The sequence below is a fragment of the Calypte anna genome, chromosome 21 (assembly GCF_003957555.1).
Source record: "Calypte anna isolate BGI_N300 chromosome 21, bCalAnn1_v1.p, whole genome shotgun sequence".
Classification (NCBI taxonomy): Eukaryota; Metazoa; Chordata; class Aves; order Apodiformes; family Trochilidae; genus Calypte; species Calypte anna.
In genome coordinates this window covers 6984901-7007182 of record NC_044266.1, presented here as the reverse complement: position 1 = coordinate 7007182, position 22282 = coordinate 6984901, and the positions used below count along the sequence as shown (strand labels likewise).

The window sequence follows — 22282 nt, the reverse complement described above, 5'->3', positions numbered from 1 at the left end:
ACTCAAACTTCCACCACTCCCCCAGGTGTAAGAGCTGAGTGCATCCCCAGCTTCCAAAAGACATGTTGAGTTGTGTTGGATCCTCCTGCATTCACCTGATTTCTCTCCCTGAAGTTCCTTCCCAGCATGAGATTTGCCCTGGTTCTAAAGGGGAGAAGACTTGCTGAAATTGGTGTCAGGATAAATTAAGGTCTGTGACCTCTTAACATTTTGGTTTTGAAGGCATGTGGTAAAACCCCTGAATCTGCCCTATTTCATGTAACATTTGGCACCTGGTGTTTCTGTAGTCACTGGGTTAATTTCTTTTAAAATTAGCATTTTCAATAATGGTAATTATGTGACCAGCTCTGTTCCCTTTACCCTACAGATACACAGCCCAAACCAACTCAATCACCCCTCACATTTTCCATTCTAAGTCTTACATTAAGATTTAATAACCCTGCAATGTTCCTTTCCTTGCTTAAAAAAGTCTCTTTGTACACTTGATGTAATAAATAATTTCTCTGATACAGAAATACTTGTGAATACCAAGAAGCTGAAAGTATCACTGGTGAAAATCCCATTCTGCCTACCAAGTTAGCTCCCAGAAAGAAATCTGAGGCAGCATTTCTGTTGGAGGTTTATTTAAACAAAATGTAACATTGGTTTTATTATTTTTAGGAAAGGAAAGAAGAGGGTTTTAGTTATTTTTAGAAAAGGAAAGAGGCTATAAAGTGAAACCAACTCACACTGTATATTTTGCTCTGGTACAATTTAAAAACGTCAAAATGTTTTTCAGTTTATCTCCAAAAACCTTCAAACAAGCATGATTTGTTGTTTGCAAACATTTTAGGGTACTACAGATTTCTGATGAATAAAATCTCACCTTATCCAGCCCTAGCTGGGAAAGCTCCTGCATATGCTTAGAAGTAGCTACAAAAGGCAAGAAAAAGGAAAGGGAAAAGCCATAGCTGAACACACAGACTCTCACATACGTGAACTGGTTGCTCACACACACACAGAACTATGAAAACTGGGAAAAAGCTGCTCAAAAATCTATATTTATCCAGAGTGTGTTGTTTCCACAGCCTGTGTCCATCCCTTCCCCAGGGCAACCAGGTCAGTGGTTCACAGAGCTGAGAGTTGGGTTTGAATCCAGAGCCCAGCTTTGGTTTGCTCCCTCTGCTGGATCTGAGTCCAGTGGGTCTGGTGCAGAAGCTGCTGAGTCCTGGTCCCTCCTGACCCTCTGGACACTCAGTTCTGGAATTCAAATGGAGAGGATAATTAATCAGGGAATGCCAAAGTGACTTTTCCCTTTTTATGAAGCTGAAGAGGTTTTTGCCTCTTATCTGTGCAGACACCAGTTCACCCAGCAGCAAGAGGACAATGCCTCCCAGAGGAGACAAGAGGACTCTCCCAGGCACTGCCACTTGATGAGTTTCACACCCTTTAGAAACAGGATTTCAAGTCCCATCTGTGTCATCCACAGCATCCCCAGGGACTCTTTCCAGGCAGTTCTTACCAGGTGAGGGTGGTGGGGAAGCTTCCCTGCCAGTGAGGATCCCAGATCCAAAGTGCTGAGCTTGGGCTTGCTGGAAGGGAAGGTGTTTTCCCAGCCAGCCAGACAATGCTGTGAAGAGATGGGAATGCTACCCTGGAGTGCTTTACCCTTTTAGTTTACTATGGCCTGATAGTTATAAATAATCATTTCTGCACAGGCAGGTTTTAACAGGTAATTAATGAATTAATTTTAAAGGGCTTTTATATGACTAACAGGAAACGAGGCAAAACTGCATTACTGTCCCCTCTCACACTCTGCATGGCAACCCCTTTGCCTTGTGAACCCAAGCACCTCTCTGAACACATCTCACCTGACTCACTAAACCTCAAACCCAGGCTTCTGCCTACATCATGGCAAGCTTGGATCAGTGATAATGCCTGGAGGCTGGAATACAGAACCAGGCTGGAATCCACCTCTGCCACTATTGATTTTGCCCAAATCCACACTGAATATTTCACAGAAGCTTGACATTGACTCCCTAACATCTGTGCAAAGAAACACAGGCACTTGGAGGCAGAGTTTATTGTGCTGAAAGGTGAATTCCTGAACTGAGTCAGCTGTACCACACCCCAGCAGCACACAGCTCCATCAGGCACTTTCCTTTCCTTGGTGTAAAGCATCTGGAGATGGGTCAGAGAGTTCCTGCCAGTTACACAAAGCTATGGACCCAGAAGCACACCACCAATGGCTTTCCTTGCCATTGCAGAGAAATTTGGGGAATGCAGATCAGAAATTTGACTAGAAACTCTGCCAGGTCCCAGCCCCTCCTCATGCAAGCCCAGTCCATGGCAGCAGTGTCAGCCAGAGGGCAGGAACTCACCAAAGGTAAGGCCAGGTTGTCTGCTGGCTCCAAGCTCCTCCTGCGATGGGCTCTGTACTTGTGGGCAGGCAGAAGGGCAGAGCTGGGAATGCTGACCCTGCAACCAGACCAGAGAGCAACTCCCTACACCTTCCACCAGGCAGAGGAGGTGAAGGTGCCTTCCCAGCTCAGAATCCACAGCTCTAATCCCAAACTGAACCAAGCAAAAGAGTTTTGGATTAGGGCTCTAGGCACTTAACAGGTACATTCAGCAAATTAATGTAAAACATGCATTTCTCACTGGCTTCAAAACTGTTCCTGCTTGTAAAAAAGATCAGCAGGGAGTTTTTAAGCAAGAGATTAATCTCTTAATAAATATATTAATTAATAAATATTAATTTTGAGAACAGGACCTCTCTACAGAGCTGTTTTGACACTGTTTTCTCCCTCACATTATCAGCTGTTTCTTCCCTGTTGTTTCCTCGAGTTCCACCTATTCCACAGCAGGGATTTGTAGCTACCTGACACACACTGGCTCTTCCAGTGTCTCTGGGGCTCGGTGAGCACGTGGGATCTTGCACACCAGGCAGGCAGACTCTGAGTCCAGAGGGACAGGGAAGAGGCGTTGGTTCAGTCGATAGCAATAAACACCTGGCACAGCACAACAAAACATCACAGGTCAGGGCATCCCTGGGGTGGCAGGAGGCTCCACAAAGCAGCCAAACAACAGCTGTGCCACACGTGCACTCTACAGAAAGAGCTGCTCTTCCTGAAGTCTCTTTTGCACTTCCTGTCCCCAAAGAAGTTCCTAAAAAGCAAAACCAAAACTTCAGCCTCCTCAACTTAAAAAGAGAATGTCAGCCAATTACAAGAAACCCTGACAAAAGATGGTACTGATTGAGAGAGGAAGTTTAATCTGGTTTAAGAAGCTTCTTCCTTGTCTTGCCCAGTTGTGGAGCTCTCTCAAAACAAAAGGCAAAGACTGCTCAGTTGTTCCCTGAAGTTGGATTAGGAAGAAATCTCATCTTACACTTATGGGAACCGGTTATCAAATCTGGTTCTTGTTCAGCCACTGAGTCATCCAGAGCACTGGGCCTAAGGAAATACACAAACAGATCAGTTAGTGACAGGGGACAGGCCCCCTGAACAGCACCACCTCTCCCAAGCAGAGATTCCTGACTGGGAGGTAAAGAAAAGCCTGCAAAGCCACCCATACAACTTCCCACTCCCAACAAACTGCTCTTGCATTACTCTACAGACTGCTGTCCCCAGGCCCACTTACTCCAGTTGCTGCTCATGGACACAAGCTGCTGTGTTGGCCTTTCTGAACTCTTGTAGCTCAGCGAAGTATTGATCAGATTTTTCTGCAACTGATGAGTTTGTATCTAGGAGCCCTGAGAACACCAAGGAAACAGGTCAAGACTTACTGAATTTGGGAAAGCACCAAAGCACCAAAACAAGAGCACATCATCCTGTCAAGCCAGAGCCTCACCACGTGCTTTGGTTCCCTAATTCATTTCAGTTGCCCCTCTGACCCCCCTCAGCTTTGCCATTTGCTGCCTGGATTCCCACAGCACTGCCACTTCACCATTCCAGGGAAGCACAAGTCATGGACAGGGAATGGCTCCTGGAACAACTGAAGCTCATCTCATCTCATCTCATCTCATCTCATCTCATCTCATCTCATCTCATCTCATCATCTGCTGAGACCTGTGACGTGGGCTCTGGGTCTGCAGTTCTGCCACAGCTCAGCTTTTAGAAGCTGCAAACTGTGTTTTAACTATTTATAGCACCACAACATGCTGAGAGCTCTGCTTCAGGTTTAGGATTCACCTGCAATCCAGTCATAGCCCAGGAAAGGAAGCACAGACCAGCTGCTCCCAGGGATGGGACATTCTTCATGCTCAGGCTGCAAAGTCACACCAGCAGTTTCCTTCAGGGAAGAAAACAATTCATGAAGATTTCCTGTGTGCCAAGCAGGACATGCAAAGATGCAGCTCTGGAGATCAGGGTCAGCTGTTCAAATGGGACAGAGATGGATTAATTTGAGGCTGGATTTTATCTGTGCCTCTACCACCAGCCTGCTCACCAGCCCTTTGTCTTCATCCAACAGAAAGAGGAGGCAGGGGACTCACCCAGGCCAAGGCAATATTTTTTCAGGGCTTTGAACAAAATGCTGACTTTCTTGCATCACACATCCCCAAATATCAGGCTACCTGTGCTGCCCTGGAGGATGCTCCCATTGAAGGAAACAAGGAGCAGCACTGCTCCAGGCTGCTCCCCCTGAGCATGGGAATCACAAAAGCAAATGCCAAGGAATCTTACAGCAAAGTGCTGCAGCTTTCTGGTCTTTGGTTCAAGGACTAAGGAAAGCAGGGCCTGAACAAAACATCAACAGTTCCTGGCTGGGAACAGTTCAATTTATGCACTGGGTACACTGCAAGTAATGCTCTCATCACCCTTTCTCCCCACCCCAAGCACAACCCTGGTTTCACCATTTACCTTCAGCTCTTTAGCCTGAGATGTCAGCAAGACAGGTTTATGGATTATGGGCTCTCCAGTCCCCACATTCTCCTTGCTGGTCTCTTCATTTTGGATTCTGCTCAGTGATGGGTCCAGATGACTCTCAAGCTGTTCTTTCTCATGGAAACCATGCAGCAGAGAGAACTCTTTCCTGCTCTCTTCAATGAAGGGTTCTTTCTCTGGACTCCCTTCAGCATGGCCATCCCTATCCACTCCAGAGGTTTCTCTGCCACATGTGATGACTGCAGACTCTGGCATAAAACCCTTCTCCTTCCCAGGAAAGCTGGGATCCAGACCTACTGCTTGCTGTCCCTTTCCTTGCTGCTGGACCCCTCTGTCATTGATGCTGTGTTTTAGAGATGAGCAAAGGGTGGCTCTGGCTGTGTAAGCTCTGGGTTCCACAGACACCAGAGACTTCACAGCATTGATCTTGTTTTCCTTCTGTAAGGACAGAGACACATGACATCATCCAGACTGCAAGGACATTTCACTCAGCAAGAGAAAATCAACCTCTTATCCTGCTCTGCTAACCCCTTTAAATTCCTGCTTGGAAAAAAGCAAAATCCTTGTATTATTCATGAGACATTATTAAGTGTTGGGAAAAGATAAGAAAGGGTTCCACTTCAAGCCAAATGGAGCTTTTCCCAATTTGAGAAACTGCCAAACTTTCAGCCTTTGTGCTTAGAAGAAATAAAAGGATGATGTTCCCCCAAGTTCATTCCTCTGCTAGATTAAGAAACCCACATTTCGTAGGCAGGAACTGACCTCTGAACCCTTTGCAAGAACATATCAGAGACCACAGGCTAAGGAACAAACAAAGTTTAGCTACTTTGCTACCAGCCTGTATTCCACATTCCACTTTCTAACAGCTCCTCTGTGTCCACAGGTCTCCTTTCCTACACCACAGCAGAAGGTGGTGCCCACCATAGAACCATCACTTGCTCCTGAGCACTCCTAGGACAGACACAACACATACCCCTCCTCTCCTGGGCAAGGGGACAGATCTGCCAGGAGCTGCTCTGCTGTGCAGAGATGCTGGGAGGGGTGGCTTGCTGGGAAGTCGTCTTCTCATCTCTTCTTGTTTCATTCTGAGCCTTTGCAGAAGGTCCTGGTTGGTCTGACGCAGCCTCTTCAGGTGCTCTGCATCCATCCTATCAAAATATTTTCTTAAGAAGCCAGAGGAGAGGTGAATTAACATATATGGAAGCATTAAGCAAAGAAGCCAACTCAGGAGACTGACAGAACCCACTTACACCTGGTGGAATGGAGGGAGTTTTGGTCACTGCTCCCAAGAAATCAGCCAGTCTCAAAATCAAAACTCTGCACACTAAGAATTAACAGCACTGCATCCTGCTCTCCCCTCAGATCATCCTTCTCTCCCCTCCGATCACCCTGCTCTCCCCTCAGATCACCCTGCTCTCCCCTCCGATCACCCTGCTCTCCCCTCCGATCACCCTGCTCTCCCCTCCGATCACCCTGCTCTCCCCTCAGATCATCCTTCTCTCCCCTCAGATCATCCTTCTCTCCCCTCAGATCATCCTGCTCTCCCCTCCAATCATCCTGCTCTCCCCTCAGATCATCCTCTCTCCCCTCAGATCATCCTTCTCTCCCCTCAGATCATCCTTCTCTCCCCTCAGATCACCCTGCTCTCCCATCAGATCATCCTTCTCTCCCCTCAGATCACCCTTCTCTCCCCTCAGATCATCCTTCTCTCCCATCAGATCATCCTTCTCTCCCATCAGATCATCCTCTCCCCTCAGATCATCCTTCTCTCCCCTCAGATCATCCTGCTCTCCCCTCAGATCATCCTTCTCTCCCCTCAGATCATCCTTCTCTCCCCTCAGATCACCCTTCTCCCCTCAGATCATCCTCTCTCCCCTCAGATCATCCTTCTCTCCCCTCAGATCATCCTCTCTCCCCTCAGATCATCCTCTCTCCCCTCAGATCATCCTTCTCTCCCCTCAGATCATCCTGCTCTCCCCTCAGATCACCCTTCTCCCCTCAGATCATCCTCTCTCCCCTCAGATCATCCTTCTCTCCCCTCAGATCATCCTCTCTCCCCTCAGATCATTCTTCTCTCCCCTCAGATCATCCTCTCTCCCCTCAGATCATTCTTCTCTCCCCTCAGATCATCCTGCTCTCCCCTCAGATCATCCTCTCTCCCCTCAGATCATCCTTCTCTCCCCTCAGATCACCCTGCTCTCCCCTCAGATCATCCTTCTCTCCCCTCCAATCATCCTGCTCTCCCCTCAGATCATCCTGCTCTCCCCTCAGATCATCCTGCTCTCCCCTCAGATCATCCTTCTCTCCCCTCAGATCACCCTTCTCTCTCCTCAGATCATCCTTCTCTCCCATCAGATCATCCTTCTCTCCCATCAGATCATCCTCTCCCCTCAGATCATCCTTCTCTCCCCTCAGATCACCCTTCTCTCCCCTCAGATCACCCTGCTCTCCCCTCAGATCATCCTGCTCTCCCCTCAGATCATCCTGCTCTCCCCTCAGATCATCCTTCTCCCCTCAGATCATCCTCTCTCCCCTCAGATCATCCTGCTCTCCCCTCAGATCACCCTGCTCTCCCCTCAGATCATCCTTCTCTCCCCTCAGATCATCCTTCTCTCCCCTCAGATCACCCTTCTCCCCTCAGATCATCCTGCTCTCCCCTCAGATCATCCTGCTCTCCCCTCAGATCATCCTTCTCTCCCCTCAGATGTGCTGTCAAATATTTTGCGCCCAGAAACTGGTAGCTGACTGAACAGAGACAAGAAACTCTTACAGAGGAAACAACAAACACGAAAAAAAATCCACATCTAAAGGTCAGATAAGAGACATCTGATTCAGAGGCTGATATTCAGGACAACTTCATGTCATACTACTTTAATACTCTTTTTAAGCATCAGAAGTTGTATAACAATACCACCAGGAGGCTCCTAAGTTCAAAATATGAATAATGGCCATGGATGTATTCACTACATCAAAAAGAAACATTCAGTCAAACTGTTCTCCAAACAGGAAGCCTCCAAAAGGATCAATTATGCCTCAAAATCCAGACAGTTCCAGTCCCACACATTAACCACTAAGGGTTACTGCCCTTTTTTCTAGAAGATGGGAAAAAAAGGAAGCTAACAAATAAAGAGAGCTCAGTAGGACTGGAGGGCTGTCACACTGCTCAACATCTTTACAAGATCCCAAAGTACTCTAAATTTGCAAAAAAGTGGTGTTTTGGTTTTTTTTGTTATTTTTTTCAGTAAAACAAAACCCTGACCCCAAACCTTGGCGTTGCTTTTAGCACATGATTAATTACATTCAAGAAAATTATGTGGTTCCTGGGACCTTTTCCTCCCAAGGATCCCTAAATCCTTCTCCCAAGCTCATCTAATGTGTTTTCAAGTCTGCTCCTGGGCAACTGGACACCAGGAACCAGATGTAAAACAGCCCTGGGAGGAGCTGTAAGCAGTGCTAACACAGAGCTATCACATACATTTTATTACAAGAAATAAGCAAGAGGTACCCTAGAGGACACCAAACAGAAATACTTCTCCAGGCACCCAACTTGAGACCATTTGAATGAAGTATTCACAGAACCGAGCTAACTCTCCCTCATTATTAATCCCTGGAAAGCTAAAACTCTGGGAATAACATCCCTCCTTCTGGGAGGGTTTTACCACAGATCCACTCTTAGCACAACCCACACGAAGCCCTGAAGTCCTCCAGGTTTTTACGGAGCTGCTTTTGTCTGGATCCTCGGAGAAAAGGCAGGAGCTGAGCCCCGGGCAGAGGGAAAACACCAGGACTTGTGCTGGGAGCCAGGAGCTCCGGGTCAGAGCTGCCCAGGGCTCTGCTTGAGCCTCTCCTGAGCCTCCCCCAGGCCCAGGGCTGATAAATCGCACAATCCCCCTTCCCTTCGCGGGACCATCCTGGCAGCCCACACCGCGCCGGTACCGGTACCGCCAGTCCCGCCGAGCCAAGCGGCTCCCCGGCTGCGGACCCTCCGGTGCCCATCACCCCGGTTTTAGGCTCACCTGAGCCGCTCCGAACCGCCTGTGGCCCGGACAGCCCGGGAGCCCTCCGCTCACCGGGACAACCCCAGCACAGCCTGGATCCCAGGGCCCCACCGCGGTTCCGGGGGCCCCAAGGCGGTTCCGGTCCGATCCGGTCCCGCCCCACAGCTCTGGGCATGCGCGGGAGTAGCCGCGCCCAGAGCGGGGAGGAGCGGGGCGGAACCGGGACCTGAGGTGGCCCGGGAATGACCCAAAGTGAAGGCACTGCCCGCAGCCAGCAACCAGCACTGGGGGGTTTGGGTTTTTTGGTTTTTTGCTTTTGGTTTTTTTGTGGTTTTCGGTTTTTTGTGTTTTTGTATTTTGTGGTTTTTTGTTTGTTTGTTTTTTGGGTTTTTTTGTTTGCTTGTTTTGGGTTTTTGTTTTTGTTTTTTTTTGCTTTGTTTTTTGGGTTTTTTTTTTTGTGTGTGTGGCTTTTTAATTTTTTTTTTTTTGTAAATGTTTTGTTGTATTGTTTTGTTTTGTTTTTTTGGGTTTTTTGGGTCTGTTCTGTGGTTTTTATTTCCCACTGCCTCTCTGCCTTTTTCTCTTCCAGCACACTCAACCTCCTCAGCCCAGAACACCCAACCCACCACACTTGCCCTCTGTGAACTCAGTGAATTTCTACAGAATTCTCCAGGAAGCACTGATTCAGTAGCAACATTTTAAGCACTTTTAACTTCAAAGGAACCTCTCAAACTTTCAAATCAGATAACTGACCACTATCAGTCCTCTTCTTGGTAACTTTCCCTGTACAACCCCAGATAAAAGGTCACTGTAGTCAAAGGTGCAGTTTCCTACAGCACAACAAACACATCAAACCCGAGACTTTGGATCTGGACAAGCAGAAATATTTTTCCAATTAACTTTTATTTGGTTTCTGTTGTTTACAGCATTGATACAGGAATAATTCATGCAAATTTATCACCTTAAATACAGCAGAGAGAAAACTCACTGGTAAGAGCATTTCAAAGAGTTCCATCAACATTACACAGAGGAAAATAAATAGCAGCAATAAGATAAAGTGCATTTAGCTGACCTTCTTTAATAAAGAGTTTGAGGAAGATTGGTTTGGGGATTTCCAAGGATTAGCTTATCAGGCTTTAAGAAAAGGAGAGAGCAGTCTCCTGGCTGATAGTGTCCATTCCTCCACCACTCTGAATTAAAGAAGCACAGCTGGGTTGTGCTGAGGAGGAATCACAGGCCTTTCTGTTAAAAATTCTATTCTTGATCACTTGGGCTTCTAGGGACAAGGATTACACAGGATTAAAAACTCTTCTGCCACAGTGGCAGGTTTGCTGCTTAAAAAATGTGTGTCTTTTCCCCTGTTTTACAGGTTGGGGTTCAGCACTACAGTGAGGATGCATCACCAAAGCCTGAACAGAAACACACACAGTGGCAAGACACCAGATTGTAAGAACTCATCAAGAACTCATCAATCTTCCCCTTTACAGAAAGGGGAAAGCTCAGGTATCAGATTTCCCCTAAAGCCCACAGGAGGCACACAGGGTCCAGAGCAAGGTCAGCATTTCAGGTAGCTCAGAGCTGCTGAGCAGTGTTACACCAGCACCTCCCTCTACCTGGACCTGACAATGTCCTGGTGTACAAGGGATGAGCTTAATAATATTTCATTTCAGCACAATACAGAGCCTATTACAAACGTCTGTGTGATGGCTTCAGACTAGAGACCTTCATTTATTTACCATCCAGCAGTTGGATGATGATTCCTCTTCAGTCTGATTCACCACAAGCCTAGAAAACCCCTCTCCAGGGGAAAAGACTGAAATGTCTTTCTTACTCATCCTCAGATCTGACCCAAGATTGCCTGAGAAAACCCTGTGGTGAAAATGCTTGGGTGGGATTCAGAGCTGTCTCCCAGCAGTGAAAGGTTTTGCTTCCTGCATTCCAGGGACAGGACAAGTCCCACTGCCAGCTCCTACATGATCCAGACACTTCAAGTCTTACTTCAAATCATAACCCAATCTGAAATACTTCCAGATATTCCACTATTTTTACTCCCTCAAGAGTCAGGCAGCTGCTTCTTTCTGCAACTTCTGTGAGACAGGAAAGAGGGGACCTGTCACAGACACCTGAGCATGAACAAGAAAGCCTAGGGCCAGCTGATATCATTTTTAAGTGAAAAGTCTCACTGTCAATAGGAAGAAAAATAACCACTCAGAGTAGTTCTGAATTCAGCTGGGACCTGCCACCAACCTCAAAACTACAGGGTCTGATCCTGGATTCCTCAGACATTTTGTGGGGAACAGAAAGGTTATACCCAAAACCTGGCATAATACTGACCCACTAGGTGGGAAAGAAACTGCAACATAGGAACCTAATCCTGGTACTTCTTCAACCAGTGGAAATTTCTCCTCCATCAATTCCAACAGGGACTCAAGTCCTTACAATTCCCAGATCTTACACTCCCAATTCAGAAGTGCTTCAGGGCAAGATTCAGTATTTCATCCACTAAAAAAAAAAAATCTTTGAAAAAAAACAAGTTGCCTTGACCCATTCTTGCCCTGGCACAAAATACAAGGGACAAGTGTCCCTCCTGCTCCAGAGAAGCTGCACCTGCCAGCTCCTTCTCATACTTTGAACAGAAGAGAAACAACATCAAATCATATTACTGCATGGACTGTAACATCCTATGGGAACTCTACATGAAGCAAAATCTCTTCCAGCTTGTAATCCACATGCTGTTCTTGTGGCCAAATAGTGGTAATGGAATTCCAAAGGCCTGCTTCTAGAAACAGCTGTGCATTTCCAAAAAACCACACTCATCAACTTTATCTCATAAAGCAGTTCACTACATTCTGTCAACTGGCTTTCCTTTCCTATTGTTCTTCCTCAACAAGCTGTCAAGTTACCAGCACTACCTCTTCACTAGTTATGTCAGTGCAAACTATTTGTCTGTGATGTGAAACGGGCCAGGCTGCATTTATTAAAGTGCTCTTAGAGGAAGAAGCTGATCCCAAAGACAATAAGCTCACCAAAGCAAAATCTCTTAGTCCCTCTTGCTCTGGAAGAGAACTGGGTTTTGTTCCTAGGTTTAAACACACTGAGAGTACTAAAGCTTCCTATGAAGGGACACAGTGATTCTCTGTCCTGGTCTATGGTAACAGAATATTAACCTAGGAGACAGGCCTGGGCTATAAACGCATTGTGAAACCATCAGTACATCTGCTGTGTGCCCTGGGATCTGTGTTTAGGCAAACAGCTGCTTGTCACACACACATACACCTGGGGCTTGGCCAAGTTCATCAGAAGTTCTGTCTGCACGTAGCAAAATGAATGTCCATAAAGACGTGTTAATAACTTTGAACCTGAAAAACATCTTAAATCTGTTACTGTACTTCATTTTGCCTTAAAAAGCCCCCTGTTAATGTATGAGGCACACATTCCTTCTCTGGTAGCCTGGTCTCACAAGGAGGAACAAGAGGAGTTATAAACAGCTAGTGTTTAGAGGTGGGACACAAAGGAGGAAGCAGAATCCTACTGTTCACACAGCAACTGGGAATGCAGCAACAGGCTCTTGCTCATTCCCTCTAGGGAATTCCATCACCCACCATGTTCTCTGCAGTATTTAAGAGAGCACTGACAGGAAACTGTTGGTTTTCCTTCTTCCCACACTATCTGCTTTGCTGAAGGTACTGATGTGTGAACATGTTGAGTTCACTGTCAAGCCAACCTGCTTTATTCCTGCAAGGAAAGGAAGTAACCATCAGGTGAGTGAAATAAACTCTTCTCAAGCCAACCTGAAAGTAGCATGACTGAAAAAAATGAACAGCAAGGCATGGAGGAGCACCAGACCTCAATTCCAAAATGCTGCCACCATTCCTTGCCCTCCCTTTCCTAGGCTTTGAGATTCCAACTGAGATCCTGGTCACAGCTTCTCACTGACTTTAATGGGCAGTTAAGGAATGTCTGAACAATTCTTCCTGACAGCTTTTGCAGGGTGAAATAAACCAACAGACAACTGTGTACAAAAGTGAGGGTGAGACATTTTGCATAATTTTGTTATTAGCCTAAAGGATTTTGGAGTAGAGGACTGGATGTTTTGATACACAGAAAAGAACTGTAATTCCAAACAAACCAAAAGCAGGAAAGAAAAGGAGTTGTGTGAGACATAAGATTTAAATGCCAACAGTGCATGGGAAAGGACACAATGGAAGCAGGGAGAGAAAGATGCTGATGTCTGCATATCAAACACTAGAATGGAAGAAGGGCTGCACCCCAAGAATCACCCTAATCTGAACATCTTGGGGCAATCCTGTGAAAAAACAGCTGTATGCAAACATCTGTGTATATGGGATAACAAAATCTCACCTGAGCAGTTTTGCTTTACTCTGCAGTGAATCCAGAACCTCAATTTTTTTATTCAAGCCAGAAATTTCCTGCTCAAGATTCTCCCGTGTGACATCCACTTGTTGACACAAATGAGCAAACGTTCCAGCAAGCTCTCTGTGAAAAAAGGAGAACAGTTGGCTATGGCAAAAAGTCAGATGAAGCAGCAAATTTAGGGAATAAATCTCTTTGATGTATAGTGATGGTGTTGCTCAGTGCCTCATCTTTCCACTGCTCCATAAGAATGCAGAGCAGCTTGATGTGAGAGATAGAAGCACACTGAGGCTAATGTTTCACAGCATCCAAATATTACCTCAGTGATTAAAAAAACCCCATAATATTCTTTTAAAATGTGCATCATTACACATTTTTAAATCTTGAATTAAAGACCTAGACTCCTTTTGCTTTAACAAGGAGAATCAGTTGTAAAAACCAACAACCCTAAAGAAGAGAATTTAGATCAAGTTTTAGCTGAATACAGGCAGCAGTGTGCCCAGGTGGCCAAGAATCCCAATGGCATCCTAGGCTGGCTCAGGAACAGCGTGGCCAGCAGGTCCAGGAAAGGGATTCTGCCCCTGTGCTCAGCTCTGGGGAGGCCACAGCTTGAGTTCTGTGTCCAGTTCTGGGCCCCTCAGCCCCTCAGGAAGGAGATTGAGGTGCTGGAGCAGGTCCAGAGAAGAGCAAGGAGGCTGTGAAGGGATCCAGCAGAATTGCTGTGAGGAAGGGCTGAGGGAGCTGGGGGTGTTGAGGCTGGAGAAGAGGAGGCTCAGGGGAGACCTCATCACTCTCTGCAACTCCCTGAAAGGAGGTTGGAGCCAGGGGGGGGTTGGGCTCTTTTCCCAGGCAACTCTCAGCAAGACAAGAGGGCAGGGTCTCAAGTTGTGCCAGGGGAGGTTTAGGTTGGAGATGAGAAAGAATTTCTTTCTGGAGAGGGTGATCAGGCATTGGAATGGGCTGCCCAGGGAAGTAGTGGATTCTCCGTGTCTGGAGATCTTTCCAAAGAGCCTGGATGTGGCACTGAGTGCCATGGGCTGGGAACCACGGGGGGAGTGGAGCAAGGGTTGGACTTGATGATCTCTGAGCTCCCTTCCAACCCAGCCCATTCTAGGATTCTATGAACTCACTGTTGGACTTGGTGGCTGCAGTTGGAACCTGTGTAGCTGACAATGAGCTGCAGCTTCTCCCCAGCATACTCCACAAACTGCCTTTTGAAAGCTCTCTCCTTGGCTTTTGTGGTCCAGGTGAGGCGCTCGTACACATAAAGCAGCCCATAGAGGCCAAAAGAGAGAGCAATCAGCCTCCAGCCCACAGCCTTCCAGACCTACAAAAAGCACAAGGACACACAAATGATGACATGATCATCACCTAGAAATGATGCCAAGTCCTGAAAAGGACACACAGATCATTGCATTTGTTCTAGGCACATAAAAATGTGCCCTGACCTGCAAGTGGTTTCATTGGTCAGACAGCTTGCTACTCAGGCCCAGTCTACAAAATAAAAATAGCTCACCTGAACTACTTGAGTATAGGGGAACCTTTCCAGCACGTTTAAATTACAACTGAAAGTGCAAACAAACTTTATCTCGTTCACAGAATCCCTGCTTCTCAAGTAAAAGATGTTCTGGGGTGACCAATGTCTCCACTCAAATGGCAGCTCAAAGGAAAAGGTATTCACTCTCTGGTAACAGCAGATCTCTAACAGGACTCAGCACTGCAAGCCCTTTTCAAGTCAGTGCTCCAGCTTTCTGTACAGAAACCCCGTGCCAACGTACCACACCACCAACCACGATGATCCCCATGGAAGTTCTGGAAGTCAGGGAGGCCAATCCAGTCACCATTGACACCATGAGCTCCTCCTGGGTCATGGAGCCCTGAGGCAAAGGGGGCAGACTGGGATTTGCTGGTGTTAAAGGGCGTTGGATCTAATTAGAAAAGCAATGACAAAAAACAAGAACAAAAGAGAGAGTGAGAGAAGGCAAGCCATAAATTCAGCATCTGCTGAAATGAGGAATATCAGATCTACCTTGCCCATCAATAAGGTATTTTACCTGGTCATTATAGCCCATCAAGGCCCGACGACCATTCTTTGGTCCCAAAAACCTGTTCACCAGCATCGTCCATCCAAGAGAGAAATGGAATTCTATGTCCTCTTGGAAGTCAGCACAAAGCTTGTCACAGTTCAGATCATAGCTGAGTGTGAAGCACTGGCGGGGAACCAACATGTCTATCTGGCCCCGCAGAGAGACTGGCAGGAGGGGTTTTAAACCATCTACAGGCACAGAAAAAAAAACATTCAAAGAATGGCCATCAAGTTCTCAAAAATAACAGGGCTTGCATTCTGTAATCAGGGTGGTTATGTGCTGTTCCATTCTCCAGTTTTTTTTTTTTTGTACTGTAAACTTCCTAAAGTCAAACGTGTGGCAAAGCAAGAGACATCCTGAATTACTATTTGGTTCCCAGTTTGTCAGATTAACTCAGAAGGAAATCTTTCTATGGAGTCTCCTAAATGCTTAGGTGCTTAGGTAGTTGGTAGCTGCTGAAATTCACCCTTTAACGATAGCTTGGAAAACAGAACCCTAAGGCCAGTTCTGAAGATGTTTAGGAACACAGTCCTATTAAAGCTTACATTGACAGACACTTGGTTTCAAGTCACTCACACTTCATTATGATCTTGGTCTCCAAAGTCACAGCTCCTCTTTCATGAGGATTAAGCTGACTGTAGATATCAACCAGCAAACCACTGCACAGGCTGGAAAAAGCAGCGTGGAAAAAGCAGGAGGCCTCCACACCACAGCAGTGTTCATCAGATGGAAACTCAGATGATACCAGCTACACATCAGCCATCAGGTTAAAGAGAATCCCAGGACACTGACCTGGTTATTTCACTTTACAGATAAAGGAAAGAGAAACACTGCCTGCTGAACTGACCTATCATTTCTTGCTGCATTGTCTGCAGGGAAGCTGTGATTGCATTGGAGCAACGATCAGACATGTTACGGCCCAGGCCCTCCTCAATGTGTTTATGCAGCTCCTAACAGAGAGAAAGTTATTAAAACAAACAGACAAGATGCAGGCTGTAGGTGCCAGAGACTGACAGTTAAAAAAAAACCAACCCTCCCAGAACAAAAGCACATATTCTGTCTGCCCACTGTTCAAAGATCAGTGTCGTTTTACCCCCTATTCTTCACTGAAGGAGAGGAAAAAGCAAATCAAAATATCTCATATGGATCTCTGTCCACAAATAGTTCTGTTTGATACATCACTGAGATGTACTATCACTGAGATTATTTAAAAAAAAAATCTATTTATTCCTTTTTAATTTTTTTGAAGTTGTTCCCTTTTTGCAGCAGCTATCCAAATGCAAAAGACATCATAACAAAGTATTTTTCACAACTGAAAAGCTTAGCACATCCCTTATTTGAAAGAACATTAAGCACAAAAAAGGCCTCTTTAAAATTGCTTGAGTAAGAAGCAAATGTTACTTACACTCTTGTAAACTTTAAGAACTACTTGAGATGGATGGAAGTCTGCTTGGTATTCATCTACCAGCACAGAAAGCCTCCTGATCTCTTCTGCCATGGCATTGGACACCTAGAGAAACAGCACAGGACAGAGCTTCTGTGAATTCTGTCCTGGGGAGAGATGAACCCATCCCTGCCCCCTGAGGACAGGCATTTCTCAGTGAGCACTGCTGAGCACTCTGTGCAGTGCCATGTGCTTCCAAAATCATTCCTTCTCCTCCCATCTGTAACTCCCACATTTCTATTACTCCAGTCAGCACTTAGCATTCCTCCCACCGTGCTTGGCAGCTGTCCCAGACAAACTCTTCTTTCTGCAGCCACTCCTCCTTACCTGCCTCTCCACTTCCTCTGTGATCTGTTTTATTTTCTTCTTATAATCTTGAGTCAGGAGCTCCAGCTGCTTGTCAATAAACCCCAAACGGTCCTGTCGCTCCTCTCGCATTTCCAGGCAGTAAACTCTGGGGAAAATAAAGAGTGCCCATCAAATGGCAGTGCCCATCAAATGGCAGTGCCCATCACACGGCAGTGCCCATCAAGTGGCAGTGCCCATCACATGGCAGTGCCCATCACATGGCAGTGCCCATCCCATGGCAGTGCCCATCACATGGCAGAAAAATGCACTGCTCATCTACAACTATTTGAATTCCAAAACCAAAACCAATTCTCCTGCCAAAGAATAAAATGTGTCACTACCTACAATAAGCACAGGACAAAAACCCAATGTGAAGCAGGAGCAGCAGTGCAGGTCCTTCCCACTCCCAGCCATGCTGGATTCTGCATTTCAAATGCTCATTTCCCTTAAAATTCTCCCAGAATCCAAACTTCAGTTATGGAAGCAGCAGCCACCAGGGCTCCTCACCTCTGCTCCTGGGCAGCAACATGCACAGAATCCATGATCAGACGAATGTCTTCTGCAATCTGCTTTGCTCTCACTGTGTGCTGCTCAAACTTTGTTTTGACTGCTGACTGTGAGATGCATTCCTAAAAACAAAAGGCAGCCAAGAGTAGCAGCAAGAACAAGGACACTGACACAACTCTGCTGTCCCATATATTCTGTTTCCCAAATGTGGTCCCACCCCATGTTTATAAACTCCAGTCCCCAGCCTTTCAGGAGTGAAATCTGAGAAGCTTAACACATGTGATGCTCACCTCAAACCTTCTCTCAAAGTTCTGAAACTCAAACATTCTGACTTGAAATCCATCTGCCAGTGCTCCACCTGAGAGAAGGAAAGTGCAGAATAACCACTTCAGTTTTCAGGTAGCAATCTGATGTTGGACATCAGGCAAAGCTCCTGCTCTACCATGAAGCCAATACAGAAGTGCTGCCAAATCCCCTCTTTGTTTCTGACTGCTCTGTTAATCATCTGACTCATATTTTGTTCATGTTTTGGAATAAGATATTCTCTATTTCCCTCCATATAAAAAAAACCTGAGAGTTTCTGTTAGCTTTCCTCACCTCCTTCTGGCATCCCCTGAGCCTTCTGAATCCTGGCATTCAGCACTTCTTTTGCTGACACAAAGAAAATTCGGTCCCCAGCCTGGGCTCGATCCACCACTCCCAGTTCATCCACCAGGAAGCTGGTGCACCTCTCCATGTGCTGCCGCCGCACCTGCGCGATCAACGGGACAAACTCCCATGCAGTTAAATCCCTCTGCTGGAGGTTAGGACAGGCACCCCGATGCCCTCTGCTGGTCTAATTTACCAATGCAAAAGGACACGAAAAACAACTTCCCTGCTTTATAGAATCTTCCAGAGGTTATCTAAGTCACCCAGTTTCAGCTGGGCCCTGTAAATCCAGCCCAGAAACGTTGAGTCACATCTTTATCACTGCTTTATACTCCCTCTGGTCTCCTAAGTGTGGTAACAACAACCCAAGCTGCAAAACCATCACATCCAATACTATGGTTCTGCAAGGTCCAGTCAGGATGGACCCTAAAATGTCCATGCATAAAGAGAAGGAACTGAAACACCCCACAAACCTCTTCCATGTACTCTGGCTCAGAGGCAGACGCGTCCCAGCGGTTGTTTAAAATAAAAATATTGGGTCGAGACAGACGTTCATTCACCTTGTGGAAGAACTGCTTCTCCTGGAGCAAAACAGAGGAAAACCCTGTTAAGAGATGCAAATTTATTCATTTTTTAGTCCAAGTCAGTGAGTAACTGGACTTCAACATACGGTTTGCATCAATGTTGACTCAGAATTTGCCACCAGGACAAACACGTCGGCGTCGAGGCAGAATTTGTCAATCCAGCTGTCCAGCTCTGTGGTCACATCAATGCCAGGGCTACCCACACAAAGAGACAGAAACAGCAAAAACAGTATAAAAGAAGTTAATATGAAGCACGTTTTCATTAATTTCTCATGTCTGAGCTATCCCCTCCTCGAGTAACACAGGAAATCCCAGTACCACCCAAGTGCCAATTAGAGCAGAGGGACTGAGTCACTGACACAGCTGAGAACTGGGTCAATTTCCTTGATGTTTGTTGACTTTGTAGTCCAAGACCTTGCTGTAATTAATCTCTGATAAGGAGGAAAGAGAGGTATTTCTCACCTGTCCATCAGCACCAGATCATCCTTTAAGAGAGGACATTTGGAATTAGGCCACATCACACTGACAAGGCTGCCAGCATTCAGAAGTTCATCTTGGTGAAGGGCATGAGCCAGCTGGTTTACTGTCTGGTAAAGAGATGGAGAAATTATAACATTTTCTCTGTGCCTCCAACACATTTCTTTCCCCCCCAGGGCCGTTCACAAACAATTTAAGGCAAAACCCAACTCAGAATCACACCCTGAAGATTTTCCACATAAAAGGTGCTTGAGTCCCTCAGTCAAGAGGCAACTGCCATAAGAATTTATGAGAGATTTTCCTGTCAAGCTCCTGAAGAATTATCAGCAAGTCTGGGCCTCCTCTCAGTCACAGGGAGCTCAGAACCTCCTGAGTCATCATTGTGATTCCCTGCTACCACTAACAAATACAAGGTAATGTCTCTTTCATAAAATTAACTAGTTTTTAACTTGCTCTATTCCTCCCTTCCAAAACTTAAAAAAAAAAAATTCTTCTGTACTCCTTCAATGATTAAAATCCTTAATGCAGAAATTAATTCATAGTGCTTTCATTTTCTTGTTCCTTTTCTGTCAGTGCTGAAGAGCATTTCCCTTTTGTTTTATGCTTAAGGAACTTGTACCTTAACACTCTTCTTTTCCTCTGAGCCTTCAGTCAGCAGGAAAGCTTCGTGCCCATCTGTCCCTTCCACACGCAGGAAACAATTAGTGGTGTGTCCAATTCCTGAGGGAAGGACTTTGTCCCAGAGCATGGCATTTATCACTGTGCTCTTCCCATTGCTTGTCCTGGAGTCAGAGGAAAGAATGGTTTAAGCAGGCTGCTGAGACTCAGGGATACTCACTTTTACACTACAGAGAGCAAGTTCTCTGACCCCAAGCAGTATCAGGAATATTAACAGTTTAAGCACCACTTACAAAAAGAATTTTCTGTTTTCTTAACAGTTCTTCCAAATCAAAGAATTATGTGCTACAGGATTTGTTGCTAACTGACAAGAAACCCAGTAAGAGCAACACACACATTACAAGGAAAAGCTGTGAAAGATTGAGCCCCAGTCTTTCTATAAATATCCTTTTACTGGCAACAATCCTAAAGATGCTGCTTGCTCTGCTGAGTGGTGAGTGAAGGCAGGGTAAGCACGTGACTCACCTTCCAAAAAAAGCAACTTTCATGTGTCTCCTTGCCAACACTTCACTGATGCCACTGACTTTTGACAAGTAGCCTTTGACTTCCAGTACCTGCTCTTCTGTAGTGACAGGATCAAGCTCTACGTTCCTGTGTGTTTCTAAAAATCAAAACACAGGATTATGGCTCTGAATCCTAAAAGCCATCTGGGTCAGGACTGGGTGAAACACCAGGAACTGGATGATGGAACACACACAGCTGTGTGTTTAGCTATGTCCCAAAGACTGTGTGGGGAATCTTTAAACATAAATTAAATCTTTAAACCCTGAAGCCATTTTATGGCAGCACTTATCTGCCTGTCTCCTTTGTGTAGCTAATAACCACTCTCATCCTTAGGAGTGCCTTAAACCCTTAAAAAAAAAAACACAACCAAGCCAATCTTCTGTCTGTGTCTTAAGCTGTTAAAGCCAGTGCCTGGCAGACACCACATGTCACTCCCAGTTAAACATCTAGGCAAGATTACTGGGAGAATTAGAGGGGAAGAACCTAAAGGGCCTGTTAGAGTTTATTAAAAACCTCCCAAACAACATAAAACCCGAGCTCAAAAAAATGCTTTGAAGTACGAACCCCAAACTCCACCCAAACTCAATAAAATTATTTGGTGGTGTTCTAACAAAGATCAGACATAAGGAAAAAAAAAAAAAAAGCATGGGTCTAGCAACACCATTTAACTGAATGGGAGTTTTTTGGTGGGTGTTTGGGGAAGTGCTCGTGGGGGAAGCTCTGGGACACACTCCTAGTTAAAGACTTGAGCTTACCTTCCAGGAATGAGGAGCTCTCACTGATGTATGCAGCCAGCTGTTCAAAGATACCATTGATTTTCTTCTTTGCAGTGACAAAATGTTTAAGTGGAGAGGCATTTACCTCAGCCATGTGTCTTTTATCCTTCTTCACTGCAACTATTGAGTTGGAACGGGTGAACAACAGGGACATTGCGCTGCGGGGAAAAATCCCACAAATAAAGATGTTTCACCCAGTGGCAGCAGCTGGCTGGACAAGCATCCTACCGAGGACTAGAGAAATAGTCATTTTAAAACAAATCTCTTTTTTTTTTTCCCCAAAAATATACTGTTCCATTGTCTACAATTGCAAACGACTTAAGCATAAGAAAGAAAGAAACAAACATAAAAATCTTCCATTCTATGATTCTCCCTTCAGGTCACCAGGCCCCCAGCCACCACTCCTCCCTTTCCTCCGCTTACTTTCAGGATGATTTACGTTGTCACAAGCCAGGCATCATCAGCTCCAGTCCCTCTTGAGCACGACCGTCCGCAGTTCCCCTCGCCCTGCTCACACTCCCTCCTCCAGCTCTCTCCACCACGTCGCCTCCAGCCCCGTCCCTGCGGCAGAGGGACCCGGGGGGAGGGATGAGGGACAGAGGCTGCTGCTCCCCCGCCATCCCCGGAGTGTGGGGGATGCCCTGGGCAGATGCTCCGTGCTGCCACCTCCATCCCCTCAGCCCTGAGGCGGCCGCGGCGGGCGCCAGGCAAAGGGCGGGAAGCGGCCCTCAGGCTGAGGGGCTGCAGGGCCCTGCCCCGGAGAGCCCTCCCCGCCATTACCCTCCCCTCCCCGACGGCAGGCGAACCCCCGAGGGTCCGAACCCGGCTCCAGCGGCTCTCCCTCCCCTCATGCCCGGGAGCCGCCCCGCCGCTCACCTTCACCGCCGCGCCCCCGAGGCCGCCATGTTACATCCGCGGCACCCACACCCGGGAAGGGGGGAGGCGCAGGGCGGCTGACGTCATCGCCAGGCGCCGGGCAGTCCCGAGGCACC

General features: G+C 46.5%; 2 protein-coding genes across 4 annotated transcripts; both read right to left on the bottom strand.

The window, feature by feature from the left end:
- Positions 1–615: 615 nt before the first annotated feature.
- MIIP (migration and invasion inhibitory protein) lies at positions 616–9042 on the bottom strand. Of its 3 annotated transcripts, XM_030463846.1 has the most exons (10): positions 8882–9042; positions 5839–6028; positions 4842–5303; positions 4173–4272; positions 3622–3733; positions 3370–3434; positions 2861–2990; positions 2361–2457; positions 1502–1609; positions 616–1239 (listed from the first exon to the last, which is right to left on the bottom strand). In XM_030463846.1, exons 2-10 carry the CDS (start codon positions 6010–6012, stop codon positions 1234–1236), a joined length of 1254 nt encoding a protein of 417 aa, XP_030319706.1. In that variant the 5' UTR covers positions 6013–6028; positions 8882–9042; the 3' UTR covers positions 616–1233. The 3 variants fall into 3 exon arrangements, with proteins under 3 accessions (XP_030319706.1, XP_030319707.1, XP_030319708.1); XM_030463847.1 differs by lacking the exon at positions 1502–1609 and having other exon boundaries at positions 665–1239; positions 8882–9027; XM_030463848.1 differs by lacking the exons at positions 616–1239; positions 1502–1609; positions 2361–2457 and adding an exon at positions 2470–2553 and having other exon boundaries at positions 8882–9031.
- A 689-nt stretch (positions 9043–9731) lies between these two features.
- Positions 9732–22242, bottom strand: MFN2 (mitofusin 2). The gene is made up of 19 exons (XM_030463853.1): positions 22167–22242; positions 21714–21851; positions 21270–21448; positions 20476–20611; positions 19952–20114; positions 19318–19442; positions 18942–19050; positions 18745–18852; positions 18221–18374; positions 17914–17981; positions 17624–17745; positions 17096–17222; positions 16730–16834; positions 16172–16274; positions 15292–15512; positions 15016–15165; positions 14368–14564; positions 13226–13360; positions 9732–12598 (listed from the first exon to the last, which is right to left on the bottom strand). The coding sequence occupies exons 3-19, from the start codon at positions 21442–21444 to the stop codon at positions 12529–12531; spliced, it is 2268 nt and encodes a 755-aa protein (XP_030319713.1). The 5' UTR covers positions 21445–21448; positions 21714–21851; positions 22167–22242; the 3' UTR covers positions 9732–12528.
- Between the last annotated feature and the right edge of the window lie 40 nt (positions 22243–22282).

What these genes read in the sequence shown, in the direction of transcription:
- MIIP (XM_030463846.1), bottom strand. Translation starts at nt 6,012, where the DNA reads ATGGATGCAGAGCACCTGAAGAGGCTGCGTCAGACCAACCAGGACCTT. An exon ending in CCTTGCCCAGGAGAGGAGGG is followed by an intron (nt 5,304 to 5,838) that starts GTATGTGTTGTG and finishes CTGTCCTTACAG; the next exon opens with AAGGAAAACAAGATCAATGC. An exon ending in GTCCATGAGCAGCAACTGGA is followed by an intron (nt 3,435 to 3,621) that starts GTAAGTGGGCCT and finishes GTATTTCCTTAG; the next exon opens with GCCCAGTGCTCTGGATGACT.
- MFN2 (XM_030463853.1), bottom strand. Translation starts at nt 21,444, where the DNA reads ATGTCCCTGTTGTTCACCCGTTCCAACTCAATAGTTGCAGTGAAGAAG. An exon ending in AGTCAACATTGATGCAAACC is followed by an intron (nt 18,853 to 18,941) that starts GTATGTTGAAGT and finishes GTTTTGCTCCAG; the next exon opens with GAGAAGCAGTTCTTCCACAA. An exon ending in CAGAGGAAGTGGAGAGGCAG is followed by an intron (nt 16,835 to 17,095) that starts GTAAGGAGGAGT and finishes CTGTTTCTCTAG; the next exon opens with GTGTCCAATGCCATGGCAGA.